General features: G+C 48.3%; 1 protein-coding gene across 2 annotated transcripts in view; it reads right to left on the bottom strand.

Annotated features, from left to right (window-relative positions):
- The window catches only part of XPO6 (exportin 6), a 64,530-nt gene that overhangs the window by 26,180 nt on the left and 13,753 nt on the right, over positions 1 to 24,597 (bottom strand). For both annotated transcript variants that reach the window (XM_036392189.2, XM_036392190.2), the window contains exons 2-9: positions 22,240 to 22,330; positions 20,503 to 20,615; positions 17,508 to 17,705; positions 14,500 to 14,659; positions 12,609 to 12,686; positions 5,204 to 5,657; positions 1,808 to 1,934; positions 689 to 798 (exon numbers count right to left, since the gene is read on the bottom strand). In XM_036392189.2, the coding sequence (XP_036248082.1) occupies positions 689 to 798; positions 1,808 to 1,934; positions 5,204 to 5,657; positions 12,609 to 12,686; positions 14,500 to 14,659; positions 17,508 to 17,705; positions 20,503 to 20,615; positions 22,240 to 22,330 (1,331 nt within the window). The remainder of the gene's footprint in view (positions 1 to 688; positions 799 to 1,807; positions 1,935 to 5,203; positions 5,658 to 12,608; positions 12,687 to 14,499; positions 14,660 to 17,507; positions 17,706 to 20,502; positions 20,616 to 22,239; positions 22,331 to 24,597) is intronic.

Raw genomic sequence — 24,597 nt, 5'->3', positions numbered from 1 at the left:
GCAAGTGCAACTTTTGACTTCAGTCTCATCTGTATTTCTCAGAAACACATCCTCTATTTAAAGAGGAAATTTAAAATCCTAATTAAATAAAATTTGTTTCCTAATTCATTAATTAGTTGTATGAGCTGTGTGAGCACTAAGTAAGCAACCTGTGTTGTAGTTTCCTCCTCTAATTTGTGCTAAAATGTGCTCCAGTTCTATTTTAGACTACAAAGCTTCCTTCCTCTGCCTGCAAGGTTCACACACAACATATGTAAGTGCCAGTTTGTCTACCCAAACCTGCTCAGCCTGAATTCTTGTGAATGAGTGTGAAACATTGAGGTTTATGCTTTTTATACTTCATGATTTTAGAAAAAGAAAGGACTCAACCACACAGGAGGCTGCTGTAAGCAGTAGCTTATTTCTCACAGCTCTTCCATGGTGACCACAAAGTTTCTTTGCTGCTGGAGGAAAAAAATCCTTCCCTGTGAGGGTGGGCAGGCCCTGGCACAGGGTGCCCAGAGCAGCTGGGGCTGCCCCTGGATCCCTGGCAGTGCCCAAGGCCAGGCTGGGCAGGGCTTGGAGCAGCCTGGGACAGTGGGAGGTGTCCCTGCCATGGCAGGGGTGGAATGAGATGAGCTTTGAGGTCCCTCATCCCAGTCCATGCCATGATTCCAGCTGTGCCACCCTGGCAGCCCCCAGCCCTCACCTGTTGAGCACTGCTTCCTTGTCTGCCAGGCGACTTTTGATTTTGCTGGTCAGATAGTCCAAGAAGAGTGTCCAGATGTCCAAGCAAGAAAAGTAACCTTCATGTGTAGGCTGAAAGACACCAAAATTTCCAATGAGTACCACAAGTTATGGCAAGATGGATTTCACACAGTGAAAACAGGAGTAAACATCCACTTCAATCCATGGGAAGAGCTTCTTGTCTTACTGAAAACACTGGAAAGATTCAGAGCTGTCCAAAGATGAACAAGAGCTTTTGTACAAGGCCAGGAAGCCAGGAATTACAAGGCTGGTCTCAGTGCCAACCATTCTCATGGCTGGTTACACCAGTTTCTAGCACTCCAGGGCCTGAAGGGGCTCCAGGAGAGCTGGAGAGGGACTGGGGACAAGGCATGGAGGGACAGGACACAGGGAATGGCTGCCACTGCCAGAGGGCAGGGCTGGATGGGATATTGGGAATTAGGAATTGTTCCCTGGGAGGGTGGGCAGGCCCTGGCACAGGGTGCCCAGAGCAGCTGGGGCTGCCCCTGGATCCCTGGCAGTGCCCAAGGCCAGGCTGGGCAGGGCTTGAGCACTCTGGGTCAGTGGGAGGTGTCCCTGCCATGGCAGGGGTGACACTGGATGGGTTTTAAGGTCTTTCCAACCCAAATAATTCCATGATTCTGTGATATTATGAAGCTCTTTCCTTGTCACTGTTCCTGTGTAAATGGGGCTGAGCTGCACTGACAGCTTCTACAGCAACCTTGGGGGTTTTTAATACAAAAACTAAAAGCTACAAGAAAGCCACAGATTGAGGACAAGGAATAAAATCCCCAAACACAAATCAAGCAAGTCTGAGAGACTTTTCCACACATTGTCCGTTCCAAAGACTAGAAAAAAATTAAAGCAGAAGCAAAGTTAAACATCAGACAAGTTGTTGTTGCAGGGTGACCACCTGTGACCTCTAAATCCAAGAGCACATGCAGCCATCTCCAAATCCCCAGCACCACCGGGGAGTGCCAGTAACACCAGTTAAATTCTCTTTTTTTTGGGTTTACTGGGGCAAACAAGCTGGCCCTGGACAACAGAACAGACTGGAGAAAATGAGGATGTGGAGCTGTACCTGATGAAAAGTGTATTTGAACAGCAGGGCCAGGAATTCAACCACAGGGAACTGGGAGTAGGATTCGATCCTTCGCAGGTGGACGCTCACAAAGAGCCGGAGGAAATCTGTGAACTTCTCAATGTAGCTGCAAGGGAAAGGAGAAAGCACTGAGAAAAAACAGCCAAGGTGCCCCAAGGGAAAGCAACTGTATTGAAATAGTGGTAAAAGCCACTCAAAATCTTCTTATTCGAAGCAAAGTTACAATTAACCATCAGTAGAACAATTGAATATAAAGCCCTGCAACAATTACCTACAGGATGGGCAACCCTTCACTCCATTAACACCTGAAACAGCAGAAAAGACAATCTAGTCAAAAGCAACTTTAATATTCAGATAAATATTGACTTCAGCCAGGCCTGCAAATGAACACAACCCCCTCCACCCTGCAGAAATAATTTGATAGCAAAGGTCATTGTAGTGATGGAGACAGGATTAGTGAGATGAACTGTACCCCTGAGGAATTCAGCTGGAAGCAGGAAGTTAATGCAGGAATCAGCAACAGAGGGGTTACATTTACAGGAGGGGGTGGGAGAGCCAGGGAGCTGAGAGCTGGAAAGGAAAATTCCTCCTGCAGTGGACATCAGCCATCCAAGAGTTTCTGAGCTGAGCCCAGGCTTGGGCCTGCACTGGGAAATGAAAGAGAAATCTTCCTGTAAAGCATGGGGCTCCTCAGGGAATGTGCAAAGTTCCCAAAAGGAATCTGCCAGCAAATCTTCAGGGAATGCAGCAGTGGCACCACCTCAGTGCAGCAGGGAGAGTTCTTGGGGGAAAACCAGCAAAGCCCCCAGTGAGGTGAGCTTTTACTGGGGAACAACAGCACGAACTTCAGCTCCAGATCCATCTGTGCAGCAAGGGTTAAACACTCCACAGCCCCAGGAGGGATGGCAGCACCACACACAGACAGTGCCAGCCCTCCCTCACGCCCAGAGCTCTGAAATGCATGAAACTACTTGAGGTTTGTATTTTAAATAAAAAGTTGGGCTCAGCAGAGTTTCAGACAGGCACGAGCAGCCTGGTTTTACTCTACTGCCTGCTCTGCACTACTGCAAACTCTGGGGATTTGGGTTTTTTTGGGAATCCCCACTCCTTCTAACAAGAACTCCCTCACGACCAGCAGCACTGCCAGATGACAGAGTTGCAGCACTGGGGGTTGTTGTGAGCCTTCAAAAGCACACACTGCTTTGAACATGCAAAAAAGATGAAGTTCCTTCTTTATTTGGCACTGCCTACTTGACAGGAGATCACTGAGCACACCTGAGCACAGATCAAACACTTCAAAAATCAAAGCCAGGGGGAAAAAAGAATTTAAAAAAAGTTAAACATCTCCATCCTTTTAATTTTTATTTTCTAAACAGCCTCTGACCTGAGACCAGTGAAATTCTTCCTTGGCCCCCAGCCCCCTTCTCCACCACTGAGCCATTGCCTGGATCCTTACCAGCCACCTCCCATCTTTGGGATTTTCAAAGCCAAACACAAATGAAGCAAAAGGCAACCTGAACTTAGTCTCTCCTGGATTGTCCAAAGTGTTCAGACTGATTTTTAACAGAACAAAAATAACCAGCAGCACAAGAGGAAGGCAAGGAAGGACTCCAGGGCCTGCAGGTTCTGAGCACACCCCTCTACTGAAGGAGGTTTCTTCAGTGCCCCTTTCCTTCAGGATTTTGTTAGTCCAAGCCAGGATGACACTTCCATGCACTGAGTCCTTCAGTTTTGGACACAAAAAGTACAGCTGTGCCTTTAAGTGACAACAGGAAAATCCCCATGGCCTTTTCCACACAGAATTCAAGGAGAAAAGAAAGCTCCACTCCCCCCAGAAGCCAGCTGGACTTTTCCAGTCTCCAGAACCTCTTGGTTCCATCCCCATTTCTGACCTCAGCAATGAATGAAAGGATTCTCCCAGCCCCAGACACCAGCAGGCCCTGTGGATAAGAGGTCTAAGAATGGCAGCACCACCTCTGCCCAGGCCAGCACAGCTCCACACCCTCCACTGAAGGCTGGCCCCAAAGGCTGCTTGATAGTGTGCATAAAAGAAAGAACAGTTAAATAGGGGATTGGGGGTTTCCAGGAGAGCTTTTCTGAAGTCCAGAGGGGAACTCCTGGCTCTCTGTGCCTTGCAGGCAAAGGTGTCCCATCCCCATGTCTCATTTCTAGGCAGAGAGTGACACAAGTCAGAGCTAGCAAAAAATGAGCAGCAGAATTCCCTGTGAGTCTGGATTTACCACCCCAAAGTTATGCCTTTATCTAAGGATACTGAAAAGGAGAATTCTGCAGCAGAAATGTGCAACTCCCCTCTACAAATGAACCCACAGCTTTTTTCATAAAGGTTTTTCTCTCCTGAGTGGAAATTTATTCCCACCCTTGTGTACCCATAGTAAGATACTCAGCACTTTCACACAGTTCCAACCTCTCTGCCACTGCCAGCAGCCCTGTGACAAGGGGCAGCACCAAGGCACCACCCTGCCAACACCCAGGCTCAGCCACTCAACACAACAGCAGGAGGAGTCTCACTTTGTCCCCTACAGGTAGGAATATCTGACAGAAGAGAGTGGAGCTGTCCCAGGGAACAAAAGGTGGCAGTAACACCCTGGAAAAAGAATACACAGCTTCCCAAGGTGCTGCTGCTTCCCTGCTGCCTCCAGCCAAGCTTGTGGAGAGCAGAACTGCAGCCACCACTCAGGGTGCAGATGAGCCTTAGTTCTAAGTTCTAGTTCTAAGTTCTAGTTCTAAGTTTTTAGTTCTAAATCTCAGGTTTTAGCTTTTTATTTTCTTTTTTTTCGATTTTGTGCTGCTTTGGTGTGTGGGTCTGAGTTTCATATAAAGGGATTATGGAGCCATTCACCACTGAACAGAGCTCCCCAAGCTGTGTTTGGTGCTGTTTAAAAATAAATTTAAAAAGCAAAAATAAAAAAGAATCAGAAATGGCCATGGCTCAGTGAAGGGTAGGAAGCTTCTGCTGTCTTCTCCCAGGTCATGACTCACAGGATGTGTCCCCATTATGTGCTTGGGCAGAGTGAGTGGCAGATACTGACCAGAGGGGACAGAGGGGACACTGCAGTGCCTTTACCTCACTGAGCCTCTTCTGTGCTCTGTGACAACAGCTTCAGCTCTGGTGCCAGCTCAGACCTGCAGTCAAACAGCAACGAACGGGGACAGGGGAGGGAAGGGACAGCAGGGGACACAAACCTGGGCCAGCAGCTCCCTCAGCACCCAGCCCTTACCTGGGCACACCTACCTGTCTGCCTGGCTGCTCTGGCTCAGTGCTCTGAAAGAAAGGCCATGGGACACAGCATGCAGCACCCCAAACCCACCCCCCCAGTCCTTCAGAGGCAGCACCGTGCCCTGAGCCACTCCTACCTCTCATCCAGCTCCTCCAGGCGGCTCTTCACCGTGTGCGCGTTGTTCTCCCTGGTGATCTTCTGCAGGAGGTAGAAGGTCTGCTGGAACATGCGCAGCAGGTACTCCTCAAACTCCATGGGCACACAGTTCTTGGACATGAGCTCGTTGATGCAGGCCATGGCCAGCACGCCCAGGCGGCCCCGCTCCTGGCCCAGCAGCGCGCTCGGGCTGCTGCCGTTCACCGAGGACATCTTGCGCGCGCGCGTGTCGCAGCCGAAGCGCGCGAAGTGGAAGATGGTGGTCAGCAGGGACGGGGTGATGCTCGTGGACAAAGGGATCCAGCTGAAGAGGTGAGCCAGGCACTCCAGTGCCAAGGAGCAGATGTATTCACTGTCTGTGTCCAGGATGGGGATGGGCTGGTTCAGCAGTTTGGCTGCGCTGGGGCTCTGCAAGAGGCTACTCAAGAGGTCACCTGGGGGAGAGAGGGGTGCAGTAAAAGTAGGGGGACAGTAAAAATAGGCTACCCCTACTTTTAGGGGGGCAGGAGATGATTGAGATCTGACTCTAAAGCTTTGGAATGCTGAATGCTCTACAAGCTGGGGACAGAGTGGCTGGACACTGTTCAGGTGGAAAGGGACCTGGGGGTGCTGGTTGACAGCCAGTTGAATATGAGCCAGCAGAGTGCCCAATGGCTCCTGGCCTGCATGAGGAATGGTGTGGCCAGCAGGAGCAGGGAGCTCATTCTGCCCCTATACTCAGCACTGGGGAGGGCACACCCTGAGTGCTGTGTCCAGTTCTGGCCCCTCAGTTTGGGAAGGATGTTGAGATGCTTGAGTGCATCCATAGGAGGGCAACAAGGCTGGTGAGGGGCTGGGAACACAAATCCTGTGAGGAAGGTTTGGAGGAGCTGGGGCTATTTAGCCTGGAGAAGAGGAGGCTCAGGGGTGACCCTATTGCTCTCTACAATTCCTGAAGGGAGGCTGAGGACAGGTGGGGTTGGTCTCTCCCACTGGGCAGCACTGACAGAACCAGAGGACACAGTCTCAAGCTACAGCAGGGAAGGGACAGGTTGGATATTAGGAAGAAATTTTTCACTGAAAGAATAATAAAGTACTGAAATGCTCTTCCCAGGGAGGTGGTAGAATCACCATCTCTGGGTGTGTTTAAAAAAAGACTGGACATGGCACTTGGTGCTGTAGTCTAGGTGAGGGTTGGACTTGATGACCTTAGAGGTCTCTTCCAACCTCATGATTCTGTGATTCTGTGATATTATATTACATTATATTACACTATAACTACACTACATCATACTTACTTCTAACTACTGAAAAACTCGTGGCTGTCTGCCAACAGTCCCCACACACACACACACATGGATCTAACTGGTCAACGAATCAAAACACCATCACTAGAATCCAATCAAGCAATCCCTTCAGGTAAATAATCTTCCAACACATTCCACATGGTTAAAAACACAGGAGCAGCAAATGAGAGAAGAATTGTTTTGATCATTCTTTTCTCTGCTTCTCTCACAGCTTCTCTCTGTTCAGAGAACACGTGAATACCACAGAGGGATGTCAGGCAGGGCATGAACTCCCAGCTGCCCAGCCCAGGGCAGGGCCAGGGGCTGGACTCTGAGGATCCTTGTGGATCCCTCCCAACAATCCTGTGATCCAGTGGGTTATTTGGCTGAGAGGAATTGGTGATTTCTGTTTGGGAATTAGCCTCACACAGCACTTCTGGCCTCACCAGGCAGGGCTCTCATGGTATTTCAGGAAATGCAAGACCATGGGGTGTATTTTAGGAATTTATTATAAAATTCTATCCCCCTCCAAGGCTGAGCATCCTTGATGTAAGCTTGGCACAGCTCTGTTACACTGAATGTCACAGACCAGGCTTCTCCTGGCCTGTGACACTTGTGGTGATGTTCCCAAAAAGCTCACTCAGGCCAGCACGCCTTCCCAGGGACCAAATGCCATGGCAGGCACAGATCACATCCCCCAGCCACATGACAAAAGCTTCCCCAGAAAGGTGGAGTCTGAAAAGTTTGACACAGCCTGAGGATTTGTCTCCCATGACTTCCTCCAGCCTCCAACTGAAGCCACAGAAAGTTAATATTTACAATATCTCGTGACAGAGTTTCACAGCTTCACCACGAAGCTGCTTTGTTTGGGGTATGCCAGCTGCTAGTTTCACTTTCTACCCAAACAGGAAACAGAAATAATCCCTGCTTTCACTTTCTTTGTGTCAGTAGGCTTCTAATGCAGCTCCTGTCCAGTTTCTTAGACAGAAAGAAGATTTTGCTTCTGTTGTTATTTACAGAAAGCCACTCAAACCCCTCCATCACCTTTAGTGCCTTTCTACAAAGCCTTCATTGCTCCTCTGCACCTACTGCTACTGAAAGAGCAGAACTGCAGCCACCACTCAGGGTGCAGATGAGCCTTAGTTCTGATACCTCAGGTTTTAGCTTTTAATTTTTTCTTTTTTTCCAATTTTGTGCTGCTTTGGTGTGTGCGTCAGGCTTTCATATAAGGGGATGGTGAGCTCTCTCTTCACAGGGTAGGGAGACACAACAATTCCTTCTCTAACTGAGGACCAAGGACAAAGGATCCAAATCTCAGGCCCAAGAGCACAAACAATGTGGGCTGAAGAGAGAAAAAACGAGGAGGATGGGACTGCATGGGCTGGGGCTAATTGGACAATTAACTCCAATATGCAAATGGACCAAAACTTACAAAAATGTGAGATCTTGGGGCCAAGCCCTCTTTTGCTTTCGTCTTGGAGCCATCCAGGCACAGCCATGGCTGTGGCTCTGGTACTGCCAGGGTGTGGCCTTTAAAGGCTCTTTTAATAAATATCCTCTTTATTCCCCTTAACTCTGGTTAGCCTCTAGTTCCAGCTGCTTAAGGCATCAGTTCCACAGAGCAGCACAGCAGGGAATTACTCCTGACTGCTGTGAGCTCCCTGCAGAAGGATGTGGAGAAGCTCTGAAGTTAATCCTGCCCAGCCCAGGGTGAACTCCCCCCTCACAGCAAGAGGGGACCACATGCACTCACCTTCCATGTGCCACCTCTGACAAAGCCACCAACAACCCAGACACTCCCTTATCCCTGGTGGCCTCTGCTTCCTCAAAAGCTTTTGGAACCCAAGGGGCAGCCCCAGCCAGGCTGCCTTTCCCACAGATGCTGCCCACAACCTCCAGGCTTCCACCTGCTGCAAAACTCTTCACCTTCCCCAAGTTGTTCAACACACTTCTTTTCCTTGAGTACTTCATCTTTAATAACCTTTCCATCTTTAAAAATCTGGCACTTGCTGTGCTACAGAATCTGAAGTTCTTAGAGAATCTGAGTGATTTTTTATGGAAGTGAAACATCCTGACACCAGCAGTGCCAAAATAACAGCTATGATTTACTGAGCTACTTCCAATGTACACAAGAGCCTGAGTGATGAACACATCCCTCCTTAGTCCTCATTTTTCACCAAGATTGATGTCTTACATCACTGAATTCATAATTCCTTGCCAAGCCTTATCATTGCTTCTTTCTCCTGTGCTCCAGAAACTGAAAGCATCACGTGGCTCTGGCTGAGCAACACAATCCTGCCCTTCAACCTTAGCACTGAACCTCCTGTGGGGACATTCACACCTGGGCACATCTGTACTGCTCATACTGTGCTTTTACAGAGCCCCTGAAGCTCAACCAGGCCAAGTGCACCAGGGCTGGGGCAATCCCAAGCACAAACCCAGGCTGGGCAGGGAACAGAGTGAGAGCAGCCCTTGGGAAGGATCTGGGGTGTTGGGGGCTGAGAGCTGGGCCTGCCCTGGCTGTGAGCACCCAGAAACCCCCCTGGGCTGGGCTGAGCCCTGGTAGGGGCAGCAGTGGGGGGGATTCTGCCCCCTCAGGTGAGACCCCACCTGCAGAGCTGCCCCAGCCCTGGGGCCAACAGCAGCAGGACCTGGAGCTGCTGGAGAGAGTCCAGGGGAGCCCATGGAGATGCCCCAAGGGCTGGAGCCCCTCTGGAGCCAGGCTGGGAGAGCTGGGGGTGCTCACCTGGAGAGGAGAAGGCTCCAGGGACACCTCAGAGCCCCTTGCAGGGCCTGAAGGGGCTCCAGGAGAGCTGCAGAGGGACTGGGGACAAGGCATGGAGGGACAGGACACAGGGAATGGCTCCCACTGCCAGAGGGCAGGGCTGGATGGGATCTTGGGAATTAGGAATTGTTCCCTGGCAGGGTGGGCAGGCCCTGGCACAGGGTGCCCAGAGCAGCTGGGGCTGCCCCTGGATCCCTGGCAGTGCCCAAGGCCAGGCTGGGCAGGGCTTGGAGCAGCCTGGGATGGTCTGCCATGGCAGGGATGATCTTTAAGGTTCCTTCCAACCCCAACTATTGTTATTCTTTTAAACATTCAGTTCAGCCAACTCCACAAAAAGCAATGAGAATTAAAGATTCTCATATTTTAATCCATGCACAGCAGAAACTCTCAGTTACACTCCTGTAACTCACAGCAGCTGGTTGAAGTGCTTTGCACACAGTTAAATCACTGAAGCTCTGGGGTTCAGGGATTTTCAGTGTCTTTGCAAACAGGTGACAAATTCACAGCATCAGCTGCATTCATGCCCAAGCAAGAAATTCCCAGTGACTGCCTCAGCTACAACTGCTCCTGCTACTCATTTGTTTGCCACAGGTGAGGGAATATTCCTGAGGAAGGGATTCATCAGGAAATGTTCTATAAATCATGCAAAGACAACATTTGGAAGCTGAGACTCTTGCTGAGTAAATCCTACACCATGGCAATAACTCAAATGTTGTCCAGCTTGGGTCATTAGCAGAGTTGCTTTGCTTAAGTGATATGAGAAATGAGTTTAATGTTGTCTTCAAGTGCTATTTAAAACCCATGCAAGACTTGCAAGTAACCATTTCACTCCACTTCCCCGTGCAAATGAAAAATAGGAAGCAGAGGTTTTCCAAGTTCCTAAAGAGAGCTGGGCTCTGATGGAAGATATTAAACATTTATGGGGACTCAGGAGCTTGTTCTGCCTCTTGGAATACCTTTAATCTCATCTGAATGGAAGAGTAAAGGTTGGTGGCCTCACTTAACAATGAAAACATTCAAGAGTCACCAGTACAAAGGAATTGAGTCTCAGGGAACACAAAATGAGCAAGAATGGATCAGAGGGAAGCACCTGGTGTTCCTTTTGGAAGTGGTGGAATCATCATCTCTGAAAGTGTCCAAAAGCCATGGGGATGTGGCACTTGGGGACATGGTTTAGTGGTGGCTCTGGCAGTGCTGGTTAATGGTTGGACTCAGTCTTAGAGTCTTTTCCAACTTTAGTGATTTGGTGACTTCAAGAAGTGGAAGCACAACCCATTTTAACATGGACACAGCAAAGACACAGTACAGAAAAATAAAACTGAGAGAGTTTCACACAAACAAGTTTGCACAGGCAAAATGAAACTTCTACAGGCACAGCTTGTGTGGTCCTGGTTCTTAGCAATTATCCTGAAAAAACACTGTGTGAAAAGTTTGTTTGTTTTCCCTGAGAGGGGAGAAAGGAAAGGCCAGCACAGAAGTGCAGCCAACTTCCAGTTTGGGAAATCTGATCCCCAGTCACAAGGGGAGCACACAGGTGGATGAAAGCTGCTTCAGCAATCCCCAGGGGACTGAGGGACATCTCCAACAGGCTTCCATGACAGCCAGCCCAGAATCTGTCCCACCAATTCCCTCCCCCAGCACCATTCTTAACAATTGACACCAGAAGCTTTGATCTTTTCTGTAAATATTTCCTGTCCAAACTCTTCCCAGCTACAGCAAAATCCACCCTCCCCCTGGCAAGCCAGAGGAATATTTCTTCCCATTAAAGTCTGTGGTTTGTATATAAATATAGAAATATCTTAAGCTCCTGTACAGGAAAGGAGCACTCAAAATGCTGCTCAAACTTCAGTGTGAAAGGTTTAGCACTAAGCAAAACACTGCCAACAGCTTATCAGAGGCAGCAGGCTAGAGCTGCCTGCTGCAATCTGGCCACAAGGAAGTGATCTGCAGCTCCCAGGGAACTACTCAAGGTCCCAGGGACAAGGAAATGTGTGCCAAGGACAAGGACAGAAAAACGTGTTCTCCATTTCAGAGGTAACTAAGAGGTAGAGATGTCAATGGGTTAACCCAGATAAGCACTCATACAAAGGTCTAACAGGAATAGATAGAAAAATGTTCACAATCACAGAATGCTTTGGGTTGGAAGGGACCTTAAAACCCATCCAGTGCCACCCCTGCCATGGCAGGGACACCTCCCACTGTGCCAGGCTGCTCCAAGCCCTGCCCAGCCTGGCCTTGGACACCTCCAGAACTGGAGCAACCACAGCTTCTCTGGGCACCCTGTTCCATTTCACAGAGCCTTGGCTACCTTTATCTTCCCTTTTCCCAGGTAGAATTCAGTTTTGCTCCACTGGCTTTGAAGTGCCACCAGCTGGAATTCAGGGGACAATGCCAACCCCATGCAAGGCCACAGCCTTGGGGCAGGGGGGCTGCAAAGTTGCTCAGAGGAAAAATGTGCCCAGGTAGGCAAGAGGGCAATGGCACCTGGCCTGGACCAGCACTGGGGTGGCAGCAGGACCAGGGCAGGGACTCAGGGACTGTCCCCTGTGCTGGCACTGCTGAGGCACCTCCAGTCCTGTGTCCAGTTCTGGGCAACTCCCAACACTGAGGGGCTGGAGGGTGTCCAAGGAAGGGAACAGAGCTGGGAAGGGGCTGGAGCACCATGAGGGGCTGAGGGAGCTGGGAAAGGGCTCAGCCTGGAGAAAAGGAGGCTCAGGGGGGACCTTGTGGCTCTGCACAGCTCCTGACAGGAGGGGACAGCCGGGGGGAGCAGGCTCTGCTCCCAGGGAACAGGACAAAGGGAAATGTCCTTAAGTGCCAGGGGAGGTTTAGGTTGGATATTGGGAAACATTTCTTCATAGAAGGGTGGTCAGCCACTGGCACAGCTGCCCAGGGCAGGGCTGGAGTCACCATCCCTGAGAGGATTTAAAAGCCTTGCATATGTAGTAGCTGGGGACATGGGTTAGTGGTGGCCTTGGCAGTGCTGGAATAACAGCTGGACTTGATGACTTTAGAGGGCTTTTCCAACCTTAACAAGTCCCTGATTTTAACTCACTGTCATTAGAGCGTTTTGCACTGAAACTTCAGGGAGGTTTCTGCCATCTGAGGACAACAAGCAGCTCTGTGGGCACATTTTAATGACATTTGCAGTGGGGTAACCCCACAGTGCAATTCGTTTCTTTGTGTAGGGTTTTTCTTTCCAATCAGGAATTTGTTGGCCTGTGAAAAGCTTTGGGAAAGGGTTAGTAGGAGAGGTCAGACAGTAAAGGAAGGAATCTGTGCCTGATACTGCAGGTTTAAGTACATGGAAATCCCATCTTGTAGCTTTTCCTTACCACTTTCTCCTGAGGTTGGTGATGGTGGTGGAGTGGCAGCAGTAGCACTGTGCTTATCCCAGATGCTCTCCAAAATACCTGGCCAAAGAGAGACTTTTCAGAAGTGCCTTCTCAAAGATCCACACTGATCCAACAAACACAGCACAGACTGCAGGAGAGCTCTGGCAGAACACAGCTCCAGTGCTCTGGGAGGGACAGAACACTGCACAACAGCTTTGGGCTCACTCAGGGCACACAATCCCCTTCCCTCTCCATGGAGAGAACTCAGCTGCTCTGCTGCACCAGTTGGTTCATATTAAGTTGGCCCAAGTGCTGCAGGGCAGAGCTGAGTGCTCACAGTGCAGCAGCAGCCACTGCATCACCCCCATTGTGCTCCACAGACCCCCAGTGTCAGAACCCAGGAAATTCCTGTGAGGACTTGAAACCCTGGCAGGGGGCTCAGAGACCTTGGCACAGAGTCAAAACCACCTGTGCCTTTGATTTTAGCCCATGGAAACAATTACCAACTTGGTGTGAAAGGTTACAAGCCACAAGAGTTTGAGTGAAATGTTAGTGAATTTATCACAAAGTGAAAATGTAGAATTTTAGAGGTTTTAGAATGAGAGTTCAAAAAACAAGATAAAAAAAATGTAAACATATTCTGTCTTTCTCCCTCTTCTTCTTGGCCTCCATCTTCTGCTGTAATAGTAATGCTTTTAAATTAGAGTAAAAACAAACTGTGCAACATAAGTGATAAGTATTAGAAAATTATTAAATGTAAATAATGTACACATAGTTTTTAGTATAAAAAGATAACACTGCCCTGAGGGCAGTCAGTGTGCCATGAACCAACGTGCTAAACACATCTCAACAAGTGAAAAAAAGACAATGTATTAAATAAGAGCAAATAAACAACCCTAAGAACGAGAACCAAAAAAATCTGTCTTCTTCTTCAGTCTTGAAACTGAAAAAAAGAAACTTTCTAACACCTCCAAGTCATCTCAACACCAAAGGCCTCATCACCCCAGAGTGGCAGCCCAGCTGTGGGTGCTGAGGGGACAGCCAGCTCAGTGGCACAAGGTGTGACAATGTCCTGGGTTGACTATATGATGCTTTTATTCCCAATTGTCTGTTCTGTTTATGCTGAATAATAAGTTTTACACCTTTAGGACTTGTTCCAGAAAGTGAAGAAAAAAAAAGAAGGAGCAGCAGTTTGTTTTTATACACTGCACTCATTCCTCCACATTCCTGCTCCTGGACTGTGTTGTCTGCAGACAGACAGACAGCAGGACAGAGCTCTCCTTTGTTTGAGTTAGTTTTAACTAACTAAACTAAGGGGTTTTTTTCCCTTTTCTTTGAACCTGTTTAAGCCTACTCTGAACTGAACACCAGAAGAGCACCAGCAGCTAGCACCTGTGCCCACGGCTGGGTCTGGCATTTCCAGCACTGGAGGGACTGATAAGAGAGTTCTCCTTTGTTTTAGTCAGTTTTAACTAACTAAAGCAAAGAAGTTCCTTAGACTGAAAGGTCTTTTTTCCCTTTTATTTAAATCTGTTCAAACCTACTCTGAACTTAACACCAGAAGAGCACTGGCAGCTCGCACCTGTAGCCCACTGGGCCACGGCATTTCAGCACCAGAAAGACTGATAAGAGACTGAATTATCCAAGCTGCAACTCAGGGAAGGGACTTTCTGAGTTTGTCATCTCTTTTAGAGCAGCAAACAATTTTATTGTTTAATATTGTTTAAGTTTTAATGTTTAATAAAGAAGTTTTTTTCCACTTTTCTCCAAAAAAGTATTTTCTCCCGAACCGGTTGAAAAAAGAAACCAATTAAATCTGCTTTCCTAGAAGAGGCCCTTTAAAAGTTGTCTCCAAAACGTGCCCTGAGGCAGGACAAACAGAGCCATGTACCTGTGAGGAGCCCCAGCACGGTCTGCACCTGCTCCAGCAGCAGCTTGCGCAGCTCCTCCTTGCGGGCCACGCTCAGGTCCTCGCGAGGACACGCCAGCTCCTCCGACGTGGTTTTCAGCATGATCAGCCCCAGGGGAGTGGTCACAGGAGACTGGATCAGCTGAGGAGTGATGAGAGCAGTGTGATGATAACATGCACTGACACACAGGGATTAGCAACACTACTCCCAGTTTACAACAGCTTCGCCACTGAGGGCTCTCCAGTTCGACTTCCCCAGACCGAATCTCTGATGTGGCAACAGCTCCAGCCCCGTGGGAATCCCTGGGGTTTCAGGAGAGCTTTCATAATGTCATTGCATACAATCTGTGTCCCAGCAGGCTCACAGAACAGCCTGTCCCTTCTGCCTGCTGCATCCCCTGCCCAGCACCACCTCAGCACAGCAGCTCAGAGCTCACAGCCCAGCAGGGCCCCCAAAAATCCCCCCCTTCCCACACAGCCCAAAGGCTGCAGCCAGGAGCAGATGCCACCTGAGGGATCTGAGCTCCCCTTGCACCTGCACTGGATCTCAAACTGAAAACTGCATTTCCCTCTGTGGCATTCACATTCTCTGAAAAAATTCCTTTGCCCAGGGTTTTTCTCCAAGGAAGCTGAAAGGCAGCGAGAGAGGCCTCAGAGAAAAGGAAAACAATTCTGATCTCATTTGCTTCTCCTGTGTTGTGCTTGTCTAGAGTGGATTTGGAGATGGTTTACCACAGGTGACTGTTTCATTGGATTCTGCTGTGAGTTGTTTTCAGTCTTTGGCCAATCAGGGCCAAGCTGTGTTGGGACTCTGGAAAGAGTCAGGAGTTTTCATTATTATCTTTCTAGCATTCAGGAAGTATCATTCCTGTATTCTTTACTATAAAATAGTATAATAAAATAATAAATTAACCTTCTGAGAACATGGAGTCAGATGCATCATTCCTGCACCTGGTTACAATATCCCTCAGAGACAGTAACTTCTGCCCCGTGCTGGAACAGGACTGGACAAAAAGCTGACTTGTGCCTTCATCAGCCACAGGCTTACTAAAGACTTCAAGTGGGACAAAAAGTTTTGTTTCCAGCTGAAGGACAGCACTGCTGCCCAGACACATCCCAAGTGATTTATGCACTGCTCCCTCTGGGAGAAAAAAGTCCAAAGCCAATCCCAGTTTCTACAAGTAATCCTTGAAGCCATAATTCTGCAATACAGGCTGACTTTGCTCCTGATTCCTTGACCCTCCAAAGGAGAGCCAGGCTGAGTTAACACTGCTAAAAACAGAGAGTTTGGTGAAATATTTGGGGAGAAAATAGCCCATCTAAGAGCTCTTCATCTTGGCTTTTGAAAAGGAAGTCCCAGACACAGGAGTAGATGTCAAAGAACTCAGTGAAAAACCCAACTTGGTGGTAAATTGTGAAGGGACTGAAAATCATTTCTCAGGTTATTTTCTGACAAACCCAGGGAGTTTTAGCAAGACCAGGCACTGGTTCCTCAGTCAGGCTAAACAAATTTTAAACCTCTAAGGAAGCAGTACTTTATGTAGAATTACTGGCTCCTCACAATGACAATACAATATCCCAATTTACCTTTCTTCTCCACCCCTCCAGTGGTTCAGTAAAAGGTTTAGAGACTACTCAGAGTACTGGGATACAATTTCATGCTGAAGAACAAAGAACATGCTGCAAATGATCTCAGAAGAAAGTCCTGAGACAGGGCTCATCTGCAATTCTAACAGCAAATCATTCTGCCCCTGTGCTACTCTGCCTTCTGTCAAGGCCCTGGAATTCAGCATTACTGGTTTTCTTCCACTTTCTCTGAACATTTTAGGAATGTGTCTGCCACACAAATTAATTTATGGAAACATTTCCCTCCACTGCTGAGCTCACAAGGAGAGGCTTAAGGGAAAATAGATTCCTCAAGTGAGCTCTGCAATGCCTTAAGATAACCCCAGAGTGCTAGAAGGGCCAGGAGAGCTCAGGCTGCCTTTCAGTTCACATCCAGGTGAAATGAGAGGCAAAACTCCACATGGACACAGTTATCTCCAAGTATTTCTTGTCAAACTGACAAGTGAGGCCAAAACTGCAGCATGTCCCACTCCAGAACAGTGAGAAAAGTAATCACACCAGCCAGTGATGAGCTCTGCAGCCAAGACAGGGTTTTTTTTAAATTTTGCAATTAATACTAGATCCATTTGCCTTAACAAATAAACTCCTGCCACTCAAGGACTTGGATTTCAGTAACTGCCTTGTGGCTTGGCCGTGGGCTTTGCTGCATTCAAATCATGTAATTATGTCAGCAGAAAAAGCCTGTGCAGCACTTCAGTTTACACTCAGCCTCTTTAAGCCAATTAGGAACAATTTTAAGGGAACTGGAGACAAAATAATCCAACAAAAAGAGGTTTGCACCAGCCTGGTGATGCTCCAGCAGCAGCCTGGCTCAGGATTCCCTGTAAGGATGCTGAGTTGCACCCAACATTTCAGCTAATGCCATGGATTCAGTCAGGATCCCCAGTTCACAGCTGAGCCTTCCTGCAGGAGCCCTCCTGAACACCCCAACAACACCCATTAGTGACCTTATTAATGAGGTACCAGAGATTTTGGGGTGTCTTTGGTAGTTGGATGAAAAATCTGCACCAGCCCCATTGAGAAACTGCCCTTTCAGAATCAGTGACACATTCATAATTTATTGACTTCTGTTTTGTTTAAAGGACAACCCATACTCCTTGTATTTTCAAGACCTAGCCCATAATATTTAAAATTCAAAGTGAATACTTGTGGCACAGTATTGTTCCTTCCCCAAAACACTTTTAACACCGGAGAGAAACCTAACACGGAAAAGGTTGAGAGTTCCAACAAAATTAAAAAGGAATTTACAAAGCAACATCTACCATTTGATCTTCATCAAATAGGGGTTTCTTTACCCCTACTCAAGGAAACAAAAAGATGTTTTTAAGGGAAAAGCTGGCTCCATGCATGGGCAGGGCTCTCACCTGCAGGATGTTGGTGAAGAAGTCGTGGTAGAACATGGGCCAGTCCTGGCGGCCGATGTCCACGATGACTTTGCAGAGCTTGTTCCTGATGAAGTAAGGCAGAGTTTTGTGGTGGGCCAGCAGCAGCTTGGGCAGGCAGCTCCTGATCTCCATCTTGTCCTGGGATGGCACCCCCAGCCACATCTTATTGATCAGGTTCTGCAAAAGGAATGGACATCCCAAATGAGCTCATCTTGGACATGAGAGAAACACTGGGAGAACCTGGAATCTCAGACTGGTTTGGGCTGGAAGGGACCTTAAAAATGATCCTGCTCTCACCTCCTTGCCATGGCAGGGACACCTCCCACTGTCCCAGGCTGCTCCAAGCCCTGCCCAGCCTGGCCTTGGGCACTGCCAGGGATCCAGGGGCAGCCCCAGCTGCTCTGGGCACCCTGTGCCAGGGCCTGCCCACCCTCCCAGGGAACAATTCCTAATTCCAAGATCCCATCCAGCCCTGCCCTCTAGCACTGGGAGCCATTCCCTGTGTCCTGTCCCTCCATGCCTTGTCCCCAGTCCCTCTCCAGCTCTCCTGGAGCCCCTTCAGGCCCTGCAAGGGGCTCTGAGGTGCCCCTGGAGCCTTCTCTTCTCAAAGGCTGGACAACATAAAGCAGGGACAGAGCATCTGGCAGAGCAGCTGAACTCATGGCCCAGGACTGGCAGTGCCACAATGGAGCTGAGGTTACTGGTTTAACTGGTTTTGGGTTGAGCAGAGCTATAGTGGCAGGCACAGAACCATTTCCTCTGTCTTTTAACCCTGGGCACCAAGGGTTCCCCCTCTAAAGGGGGAAGCACAGCCTTGGATGAAGCAGGAGAAGAAAATCAGGGAAGGAGGTTTGGCTTTCCAGGCCTCTGATGGCACCCAGGTCCCTTGAATCTGAGCTAGGAGGTCACTGGAGCAGGCCCTAGCAGTGACAGGGCACCACTGCACAGAAAGCTTTCAGTCCACTTAAAGCCAGACAAAACCCAAAGGAAAGCAGAGTTACAAATTGCTTCCCTGCCCTGATCCATTTAGGGCTCTGGAGCATTAGGAGCTGAATCTCTTGGGATAACCCAGAGAGGAGGCGAAGGTCTGTGCCCATCTGCAGCACTCAGCCTGCAGAAAGAGAATGCTGGAGATCACAATCATAGCCTAGAAGAAACCTCAAATATCCAAAACTGGAAGATGATGAATGGTCAAAGGAGATGCAATCCTCAGCAGGATGCACTGCACCAGCTCCCAGTGCAGAGCCACACATGGATATTTATACAGAAATTCCTCAAAGGAGTTGTTTTTGGTGTTTCCTAGCAGAGAAAACCCACAAGTATTGCTTGAAAACAATGGCCCAACCAGCTGAGGGTTCCTTGATGCAAGTCCAGAATCCCAATAAAACTGGAAGATGTTTTAGCTTTAACACCCATCCTTCCATGCCCACTGTGTTCTGTCCTGCTCCTCCACCTGCCAGCAGCAGCTTTCTCCCTGTAAATGCTTTTGGGAAGATATTTTCATTTTCAAAAAGCAGGAGATGAAAACAATTCATCTGGAAGGGAGTCAGGAGGAGTTTTATTCCCAATCCACTGCTACCTTCCTAAGCAGTTTGGGAAATCCATGTCCTTGGGCAGTTTTGGGAATGATCTTTGTGTTCACATCCCCCTGACTGATCCAGCAGCCAAGGATGGCTGGGGAAGCTGCACACTGGGCCAGACCTTGGCTCTGAGGACCAGTTAATGTCCAGCCCTGCCCCAGTTAATTTTGGGAATTCAAGCTCCTCCATGGAGAGATCCTCATGTCCCAGCTGGGCTGGGGACTCTGTCCCTCCCTCTTCACTTGCACAGGAATTTCTTTATTCTGGGCACAATTAGGGTTTTCAATGCTCCTTTTGTCCCCTCCAGGGAAGGAGAGGCTCAGTAACCAAAATCCATAAAATATCCTGAGCTGTGGGATCCACATAGGATGATCCCAAGGATCACTGAATCCACCTCATGGCCTTGCACTTGTTTTGCTTGTCAGGAAAATCAGTGGGACACCATGTCCTGAGCAGGAATAATTCCCATCAGCCCTTTTTGAGGGGAAGGTAAAGCAGAATCAATTTGCAGATGGGGTCCAGACTCCCTCTGCAATCCTTAATAAGTAAAATTAATATTTAAGAGAATAAATCAAAAATGATGTGGATAATTTGTAAAAAGAATACAACTTTAAGCACAGGGTTTTTATCTAAACATGTATTTGATCTGAAAAGTGGCCCTGTGCAAAGGCTGTAAACCCCTCTGATTTAGGGGCACAGCTCAGAGTGCACACCCAGCTAAGGACATGACACAAATGTCCCAGACTGAGGAGTGACATTGGCCAAACCCCAGGACATCTGCACTGGTCACTGAGAAATCAGTGACACACCAGTGCTGTCCACAGAACACTTTTGTTCATTCCAGGGGACACAGAGATCAATATCAAACCTTTTAACCCAAATTTTCCTCTTTTATCACTAGATGAAGAGTGGGATGTGGCTGGCTAAGAGAGACCTCACCTCTGCAGCCAGCACAAGTTTGCAGGATGCAGTTCAAGAGCAGCAACCACAACTACAAAATGTCAGAAAAATAAAAGCAGGTTTGCCTTCCCTCTCAGCACTCAAAGCCTGCAGGAGCCAGGAGCAGATAATCACCCCCATATTTCTGATCATAAAAACAGCATAAAAGCAATAACACCCTTAAAAGCATCGTGCAGAAACTCAAGCAGCCTCTGAAACTGGAGGTAATTTGTGCTTAGAGCTGCCAGGAAATGAATTCTTCAATTTGTGTACAAAGATTCACATTCTCCCACTCTGAGCCTGCCATTAAGCAACCTCTCTGGCAGAGAGCAATAAAAGCATCCTTCATCACTGTACTTACCAGGGATGCCATTTCAGACAAACATCTCCCCCCAAAAAATCGATTGCCAGCTCAAACTGCACCAGGCAGAGCAGTGGAGGAGCTGAGGCCTCACCTCAAACACTGTCAGGCTGTACATCATCACATAATCATTCCTTGTGCTGGACAGGAAGTACAGGCAGAATCTCCAGGCTCCTATCTGCTGGGCAAAGTTATTTAAAAGCTCCTCTGCAAAAAAAAAAAAAAACAACCAAAACCATAAAAGTACATAAATTACTTGAAAATGTACTTCGGTTTGAATTTGACTTTGATGTAAAATATTCCATTAAAGTTCTTTAGCTGTAAACAAAGCCATAACAATCTATAGTGATAGCACAGCAACTGAGCAGGGAAGAGACCCTGTGTTCAGGGAATGACTCAACCTGGAGGAGGGCAAAAAATATAATAAAATCACATTCTACAGTGTTTAAAGCAATGTAACCACAGGCTTTAATGAAAACAAAACTGATGTGTCATTTTCAAATCAGTTTTGACATAAATAACTGCAGCAGATAAGAGGTGAATATTAAAACAAATCACACAGCAATTGTATTATGAGCACTGTTATTTTATCTGTAAAAGCCAAATGTTGGGATTTCAGGCCATTGTGAGAGTAGGAGCACTTCAGATCAGTGTTCTAAACTCACCTTCTTTTAATGCAGCTCCAAGAGCTGCTGACTTGGTGAAGTTCAGAGGGTCAGAAACCTCCCTGAACGCTCAGGGAGGATTTGGTCATCACTCATGAGGTGACAATGTGACAAAGAGAAAAGCCACAAGGGCTGCTTTACAGGCTGAGCAAGTTCTGGGTTTAATTAATTGCTTTCTTTTCTGCAATTTAAGCAGGAAAATGAGGGATACCTTTTCCACAGCAGGAGATTACTGTCAGAAAAAGCACAACAAAAACCTTGTGCTGCTCATTTTCCAGGATTTCTGGGGCAAGTCGTTCATGCTGATCACACTTCTGGCCAGAGATGGTAGAAACAGAGCAACCCCAGAATGGTTTGGGCTGGAAGGACCCTAAAGTTCATCCCATCCCATGGCAGGGACAGCTCCCACTGTCCCAGGTGCTCCAAGCCCTGCCCAGCCTGGCCTTGGGCACTGCCAGGGATGCAGGGGCAGCCCCAGCTGCTCTGGGCACCCTGTGCCAGGGCCTGCCCACCCTCCCAGGGAACAATTCCTAATTCCCAATATCCCATCCAGCCCTGCCCTCTGGCAGTGGCAGCCATTCCCTGTGTCCTGTCCCTCCATGCCTTGTCCCCAGTCCCTCTGCAGCTCTCCTGGAGCCCCTTCAGGCCCTGCAAGGGGCTCTGAGGTGTCCCTGGAGCCTTCTCCTCTCCAGGTGAGCACCCCCAGCTCTCCCAGCCTGGCTCCAGAGGGGTTCCAGCCCTTGGAGCACCCCTGTGGCTGTTTGGGAATAAAAGGAATCTGCCTCTTTACAGTCACCAGCAGCTCCCCCAGAGCACCTGGCAGGATCTGCTGCCTTTCAGGACATATTTAATAATAACCCCACCCAAAGGGAATTGCTGTTTTTCCTGCCTGTCATTCCACAAGAACTGGGCCAGCCTTGCTTTGCATTCCTAATGCTGAAGGCTGTGCTCCATCTCCAGGCAGAGGATTCCCAGGACAACGGACAGAGGAACCTCACTGGTTTATCACCCACAGGGGCTGCCCGAGACCCCCTGGAACCCCAGCTATGGAAACCTGTCCCACCTAAGCAGGAGGGGGAAGATGCCAGCTGAGTGCAGGCACAGCTCTGTGGGACACCCCAGTCCCCTCTGCTGGGCAGGAGCAGCCCTGGAGGGGCAGGACTCACCTATCTCACGTTTCCTCTCATTTGTTGTGCAATTGTGGAAAAACTCTGTCATCAGACTCTCCAGAGCCCGCAGGGAGGCCTCCTCTGATGCCTGGGAAGGACATTGAAGGAAAAGAAATAAAACTCATGGCCACTCTGACACAGGAGGGTGGCATTAGAACAGCACAGGGGCACCGAAATCCAACATGAGCAGGACCAGTACAGGGCAAATAACTGGGAGCTCCAACTGCTCACTGGGAGCAGGGAGCAGCAAGATTTGTCCACTGCAGGTGAAAGCTTTGACATGAAGGAGCATTTGCTCACCTCCATTAATAAGGACAAGAACACAACAGAATTCCTTTATTTTGGTGGCATTCAGGAATTTTAAGGCAATAAATAATTCTCACAACGACAGCAAGGTTGGGTAAAGATGTTTTCAGATGTTCAGAAATTGTAAATATCCTATCATGGGAAGCATGAACTTTGAGAGGATTTCTCTTGGACATCAGGAGGAATTTCTTCCCAGAAAGGGTGATCAGATATTGGAATGGGCAGCTTGGGTGGGTGGCAGAGTCCCCACCCCTGTCCTAGGAAGGGCTGGAGGGGGCACTCAGTGCTCTGGGCTGGGGACAAGGTGGGGATGGGTCACAGGTTGGACCTGATGATCCTGGATGTCTTTTCCAACCTCAATCATTCCATGATCCTGTGACCCCTGACACCTCTTCCTGTCTTTGCCTTGGTGCCACTCTGCTGCTCAGGAAGCTCAAAAAATTCAGGAATTTCCAGCACTGGAAAAAGCAATATACCAGTACATACCAATATACCAGTATTCAGCAATCTGATTCAAGAAGAACAGCACCCCCTCAATTTAGGTTTTATTCCTGGAAACCATTTGTTACAGTTTAAAGTCCTAAAGAAACGATCAAGATTAGCATCCAGCTGTAGTTTTGGAGTGCTCTGGAGTTGGGATGATTTTATTCTGGCAAGGTAACAGCCTCAGAAACAGTCCTGCTACAGCACAGACCATGCCATAGGTGTGTCCACAATGTTTTCAACCCATGCTATCAATACCAAATGCATCAAGATTCAAGGCCAAACCTTCAAGAATGGGAACAAAGTAAACATTTCATAAAATTGAAATTTCTGCCTCAAAAAAAAAAACCCAAACCAGAAACACAAGCCATGCCTGGCAGTCTCCAGCAGAGAAGAGCATGTGAGACACCCAGCAGAAACACCCCAGGCTTCTGCTAATTCCCATTTCCATGCACAGCAGTTTTCCCAAGGGCCAAGCAGGAGCCTCTCCTCACTGGATTAAACCCCCAGGAGCACCAACAACTCCACAGCAGCTGGAAGTGGATGCTCTGCAGGACACTGAGCATTTCCATTTACAAAGGAATGCTGAATTCCATCCTACCTTTCCTCTTCCTGCCTTGCTTGATCCTTTTTTTTTCTTGCTTTTTAAAGCCCTGCTCTAGAAATCAAGGACTATTGTAGCAAGATATGTGGGTAATGGGAAATTGGCTTAAAACAAGCAACAACCCAAGCAGAGCAGTCCAATGTTTCCAATCCAATGTTTGCAGCTCAAGTTCCCAGCTTTAATCCATTTCTGCTTGGGCTGCAAACTTCCCTTCAGCCTCCTGCCAGTCACCATTCCCAGGTAACAGCCCTTCTGTGGAGAAGAGCCCCACTTTCCAAAGAAATATCTGACCAAGTGGCATCCTTCATGACTTAGGGTATGGCCACACTGCCCTTTGTGGGAGCTAAGCTGTCCTAAGCTCCTCCCAAGCAGATCCACACATACAAATCCAGTATTTTCCTAAATCCCTGCCCTTTCCTTCTCTGCTGCTCAGCACAGAGTGAGGCTCACCAGCAGTTTCTGGTGCCAAACCCCCAAAGATGAGTTTCTAATCTCAATTTGATGCAAATTCTTCAAGAGCAGCACAGCTCTGCCCACTCCACCTTTACCATCCAATACCAAGATCACCTCAATCCATGGAAAACTCTCAGTTCTTCCCAGGGTGGAAGGGCTCAGATGTTTTTGGATACTTAATTCAGCAACTCTTCTTCAGCAAGAGCAGTTGACATCAGTGCATTTCTTCCAGATTCAAGATTTATATCCTGCTTTTGGAAATAAATTAAGGAGTTCTTATAAATCCTGAGCATCTGCCTTGTCCTCCACTGCCTTCAGCACTGAGATTTGGAAGATCCCATTCCTTAGGAACACAGTCAATCTTCCAAAGCAGAACACCACGATCACAATGCTCAGCATGTCAAAAGCAGGAAAAAAAAATAAACCAGAGAGCAGAACAGGAGGATTTCATGCAGAAAAGCCCAGGCTGGAGAGCACCCAAGGCCACCTTGGGCACAAAGACACAGTGG

This window comes from Molothrus ater, chromosome 16, assembly GCF_012460135.2.
Source record: "Molothrus ater isolate BHLD 08-10-18 breed brown headed cowbird chromosome 16, BPBGC_Mater_1.1, whole genome shotgun sequence".
Classification (NCBI taxonomy): domain Eukaryota; kingdom Metazoa; phylum Chordata; class Aves; order Passeriformes; family Icteridae; genus Molothrus; species Molothrus ater.
The sequence above is the reverse complement of the archived record's forward strand: the minus strand, read 5'-3'. Positions and strand labels throughout refer to the sequence as shown.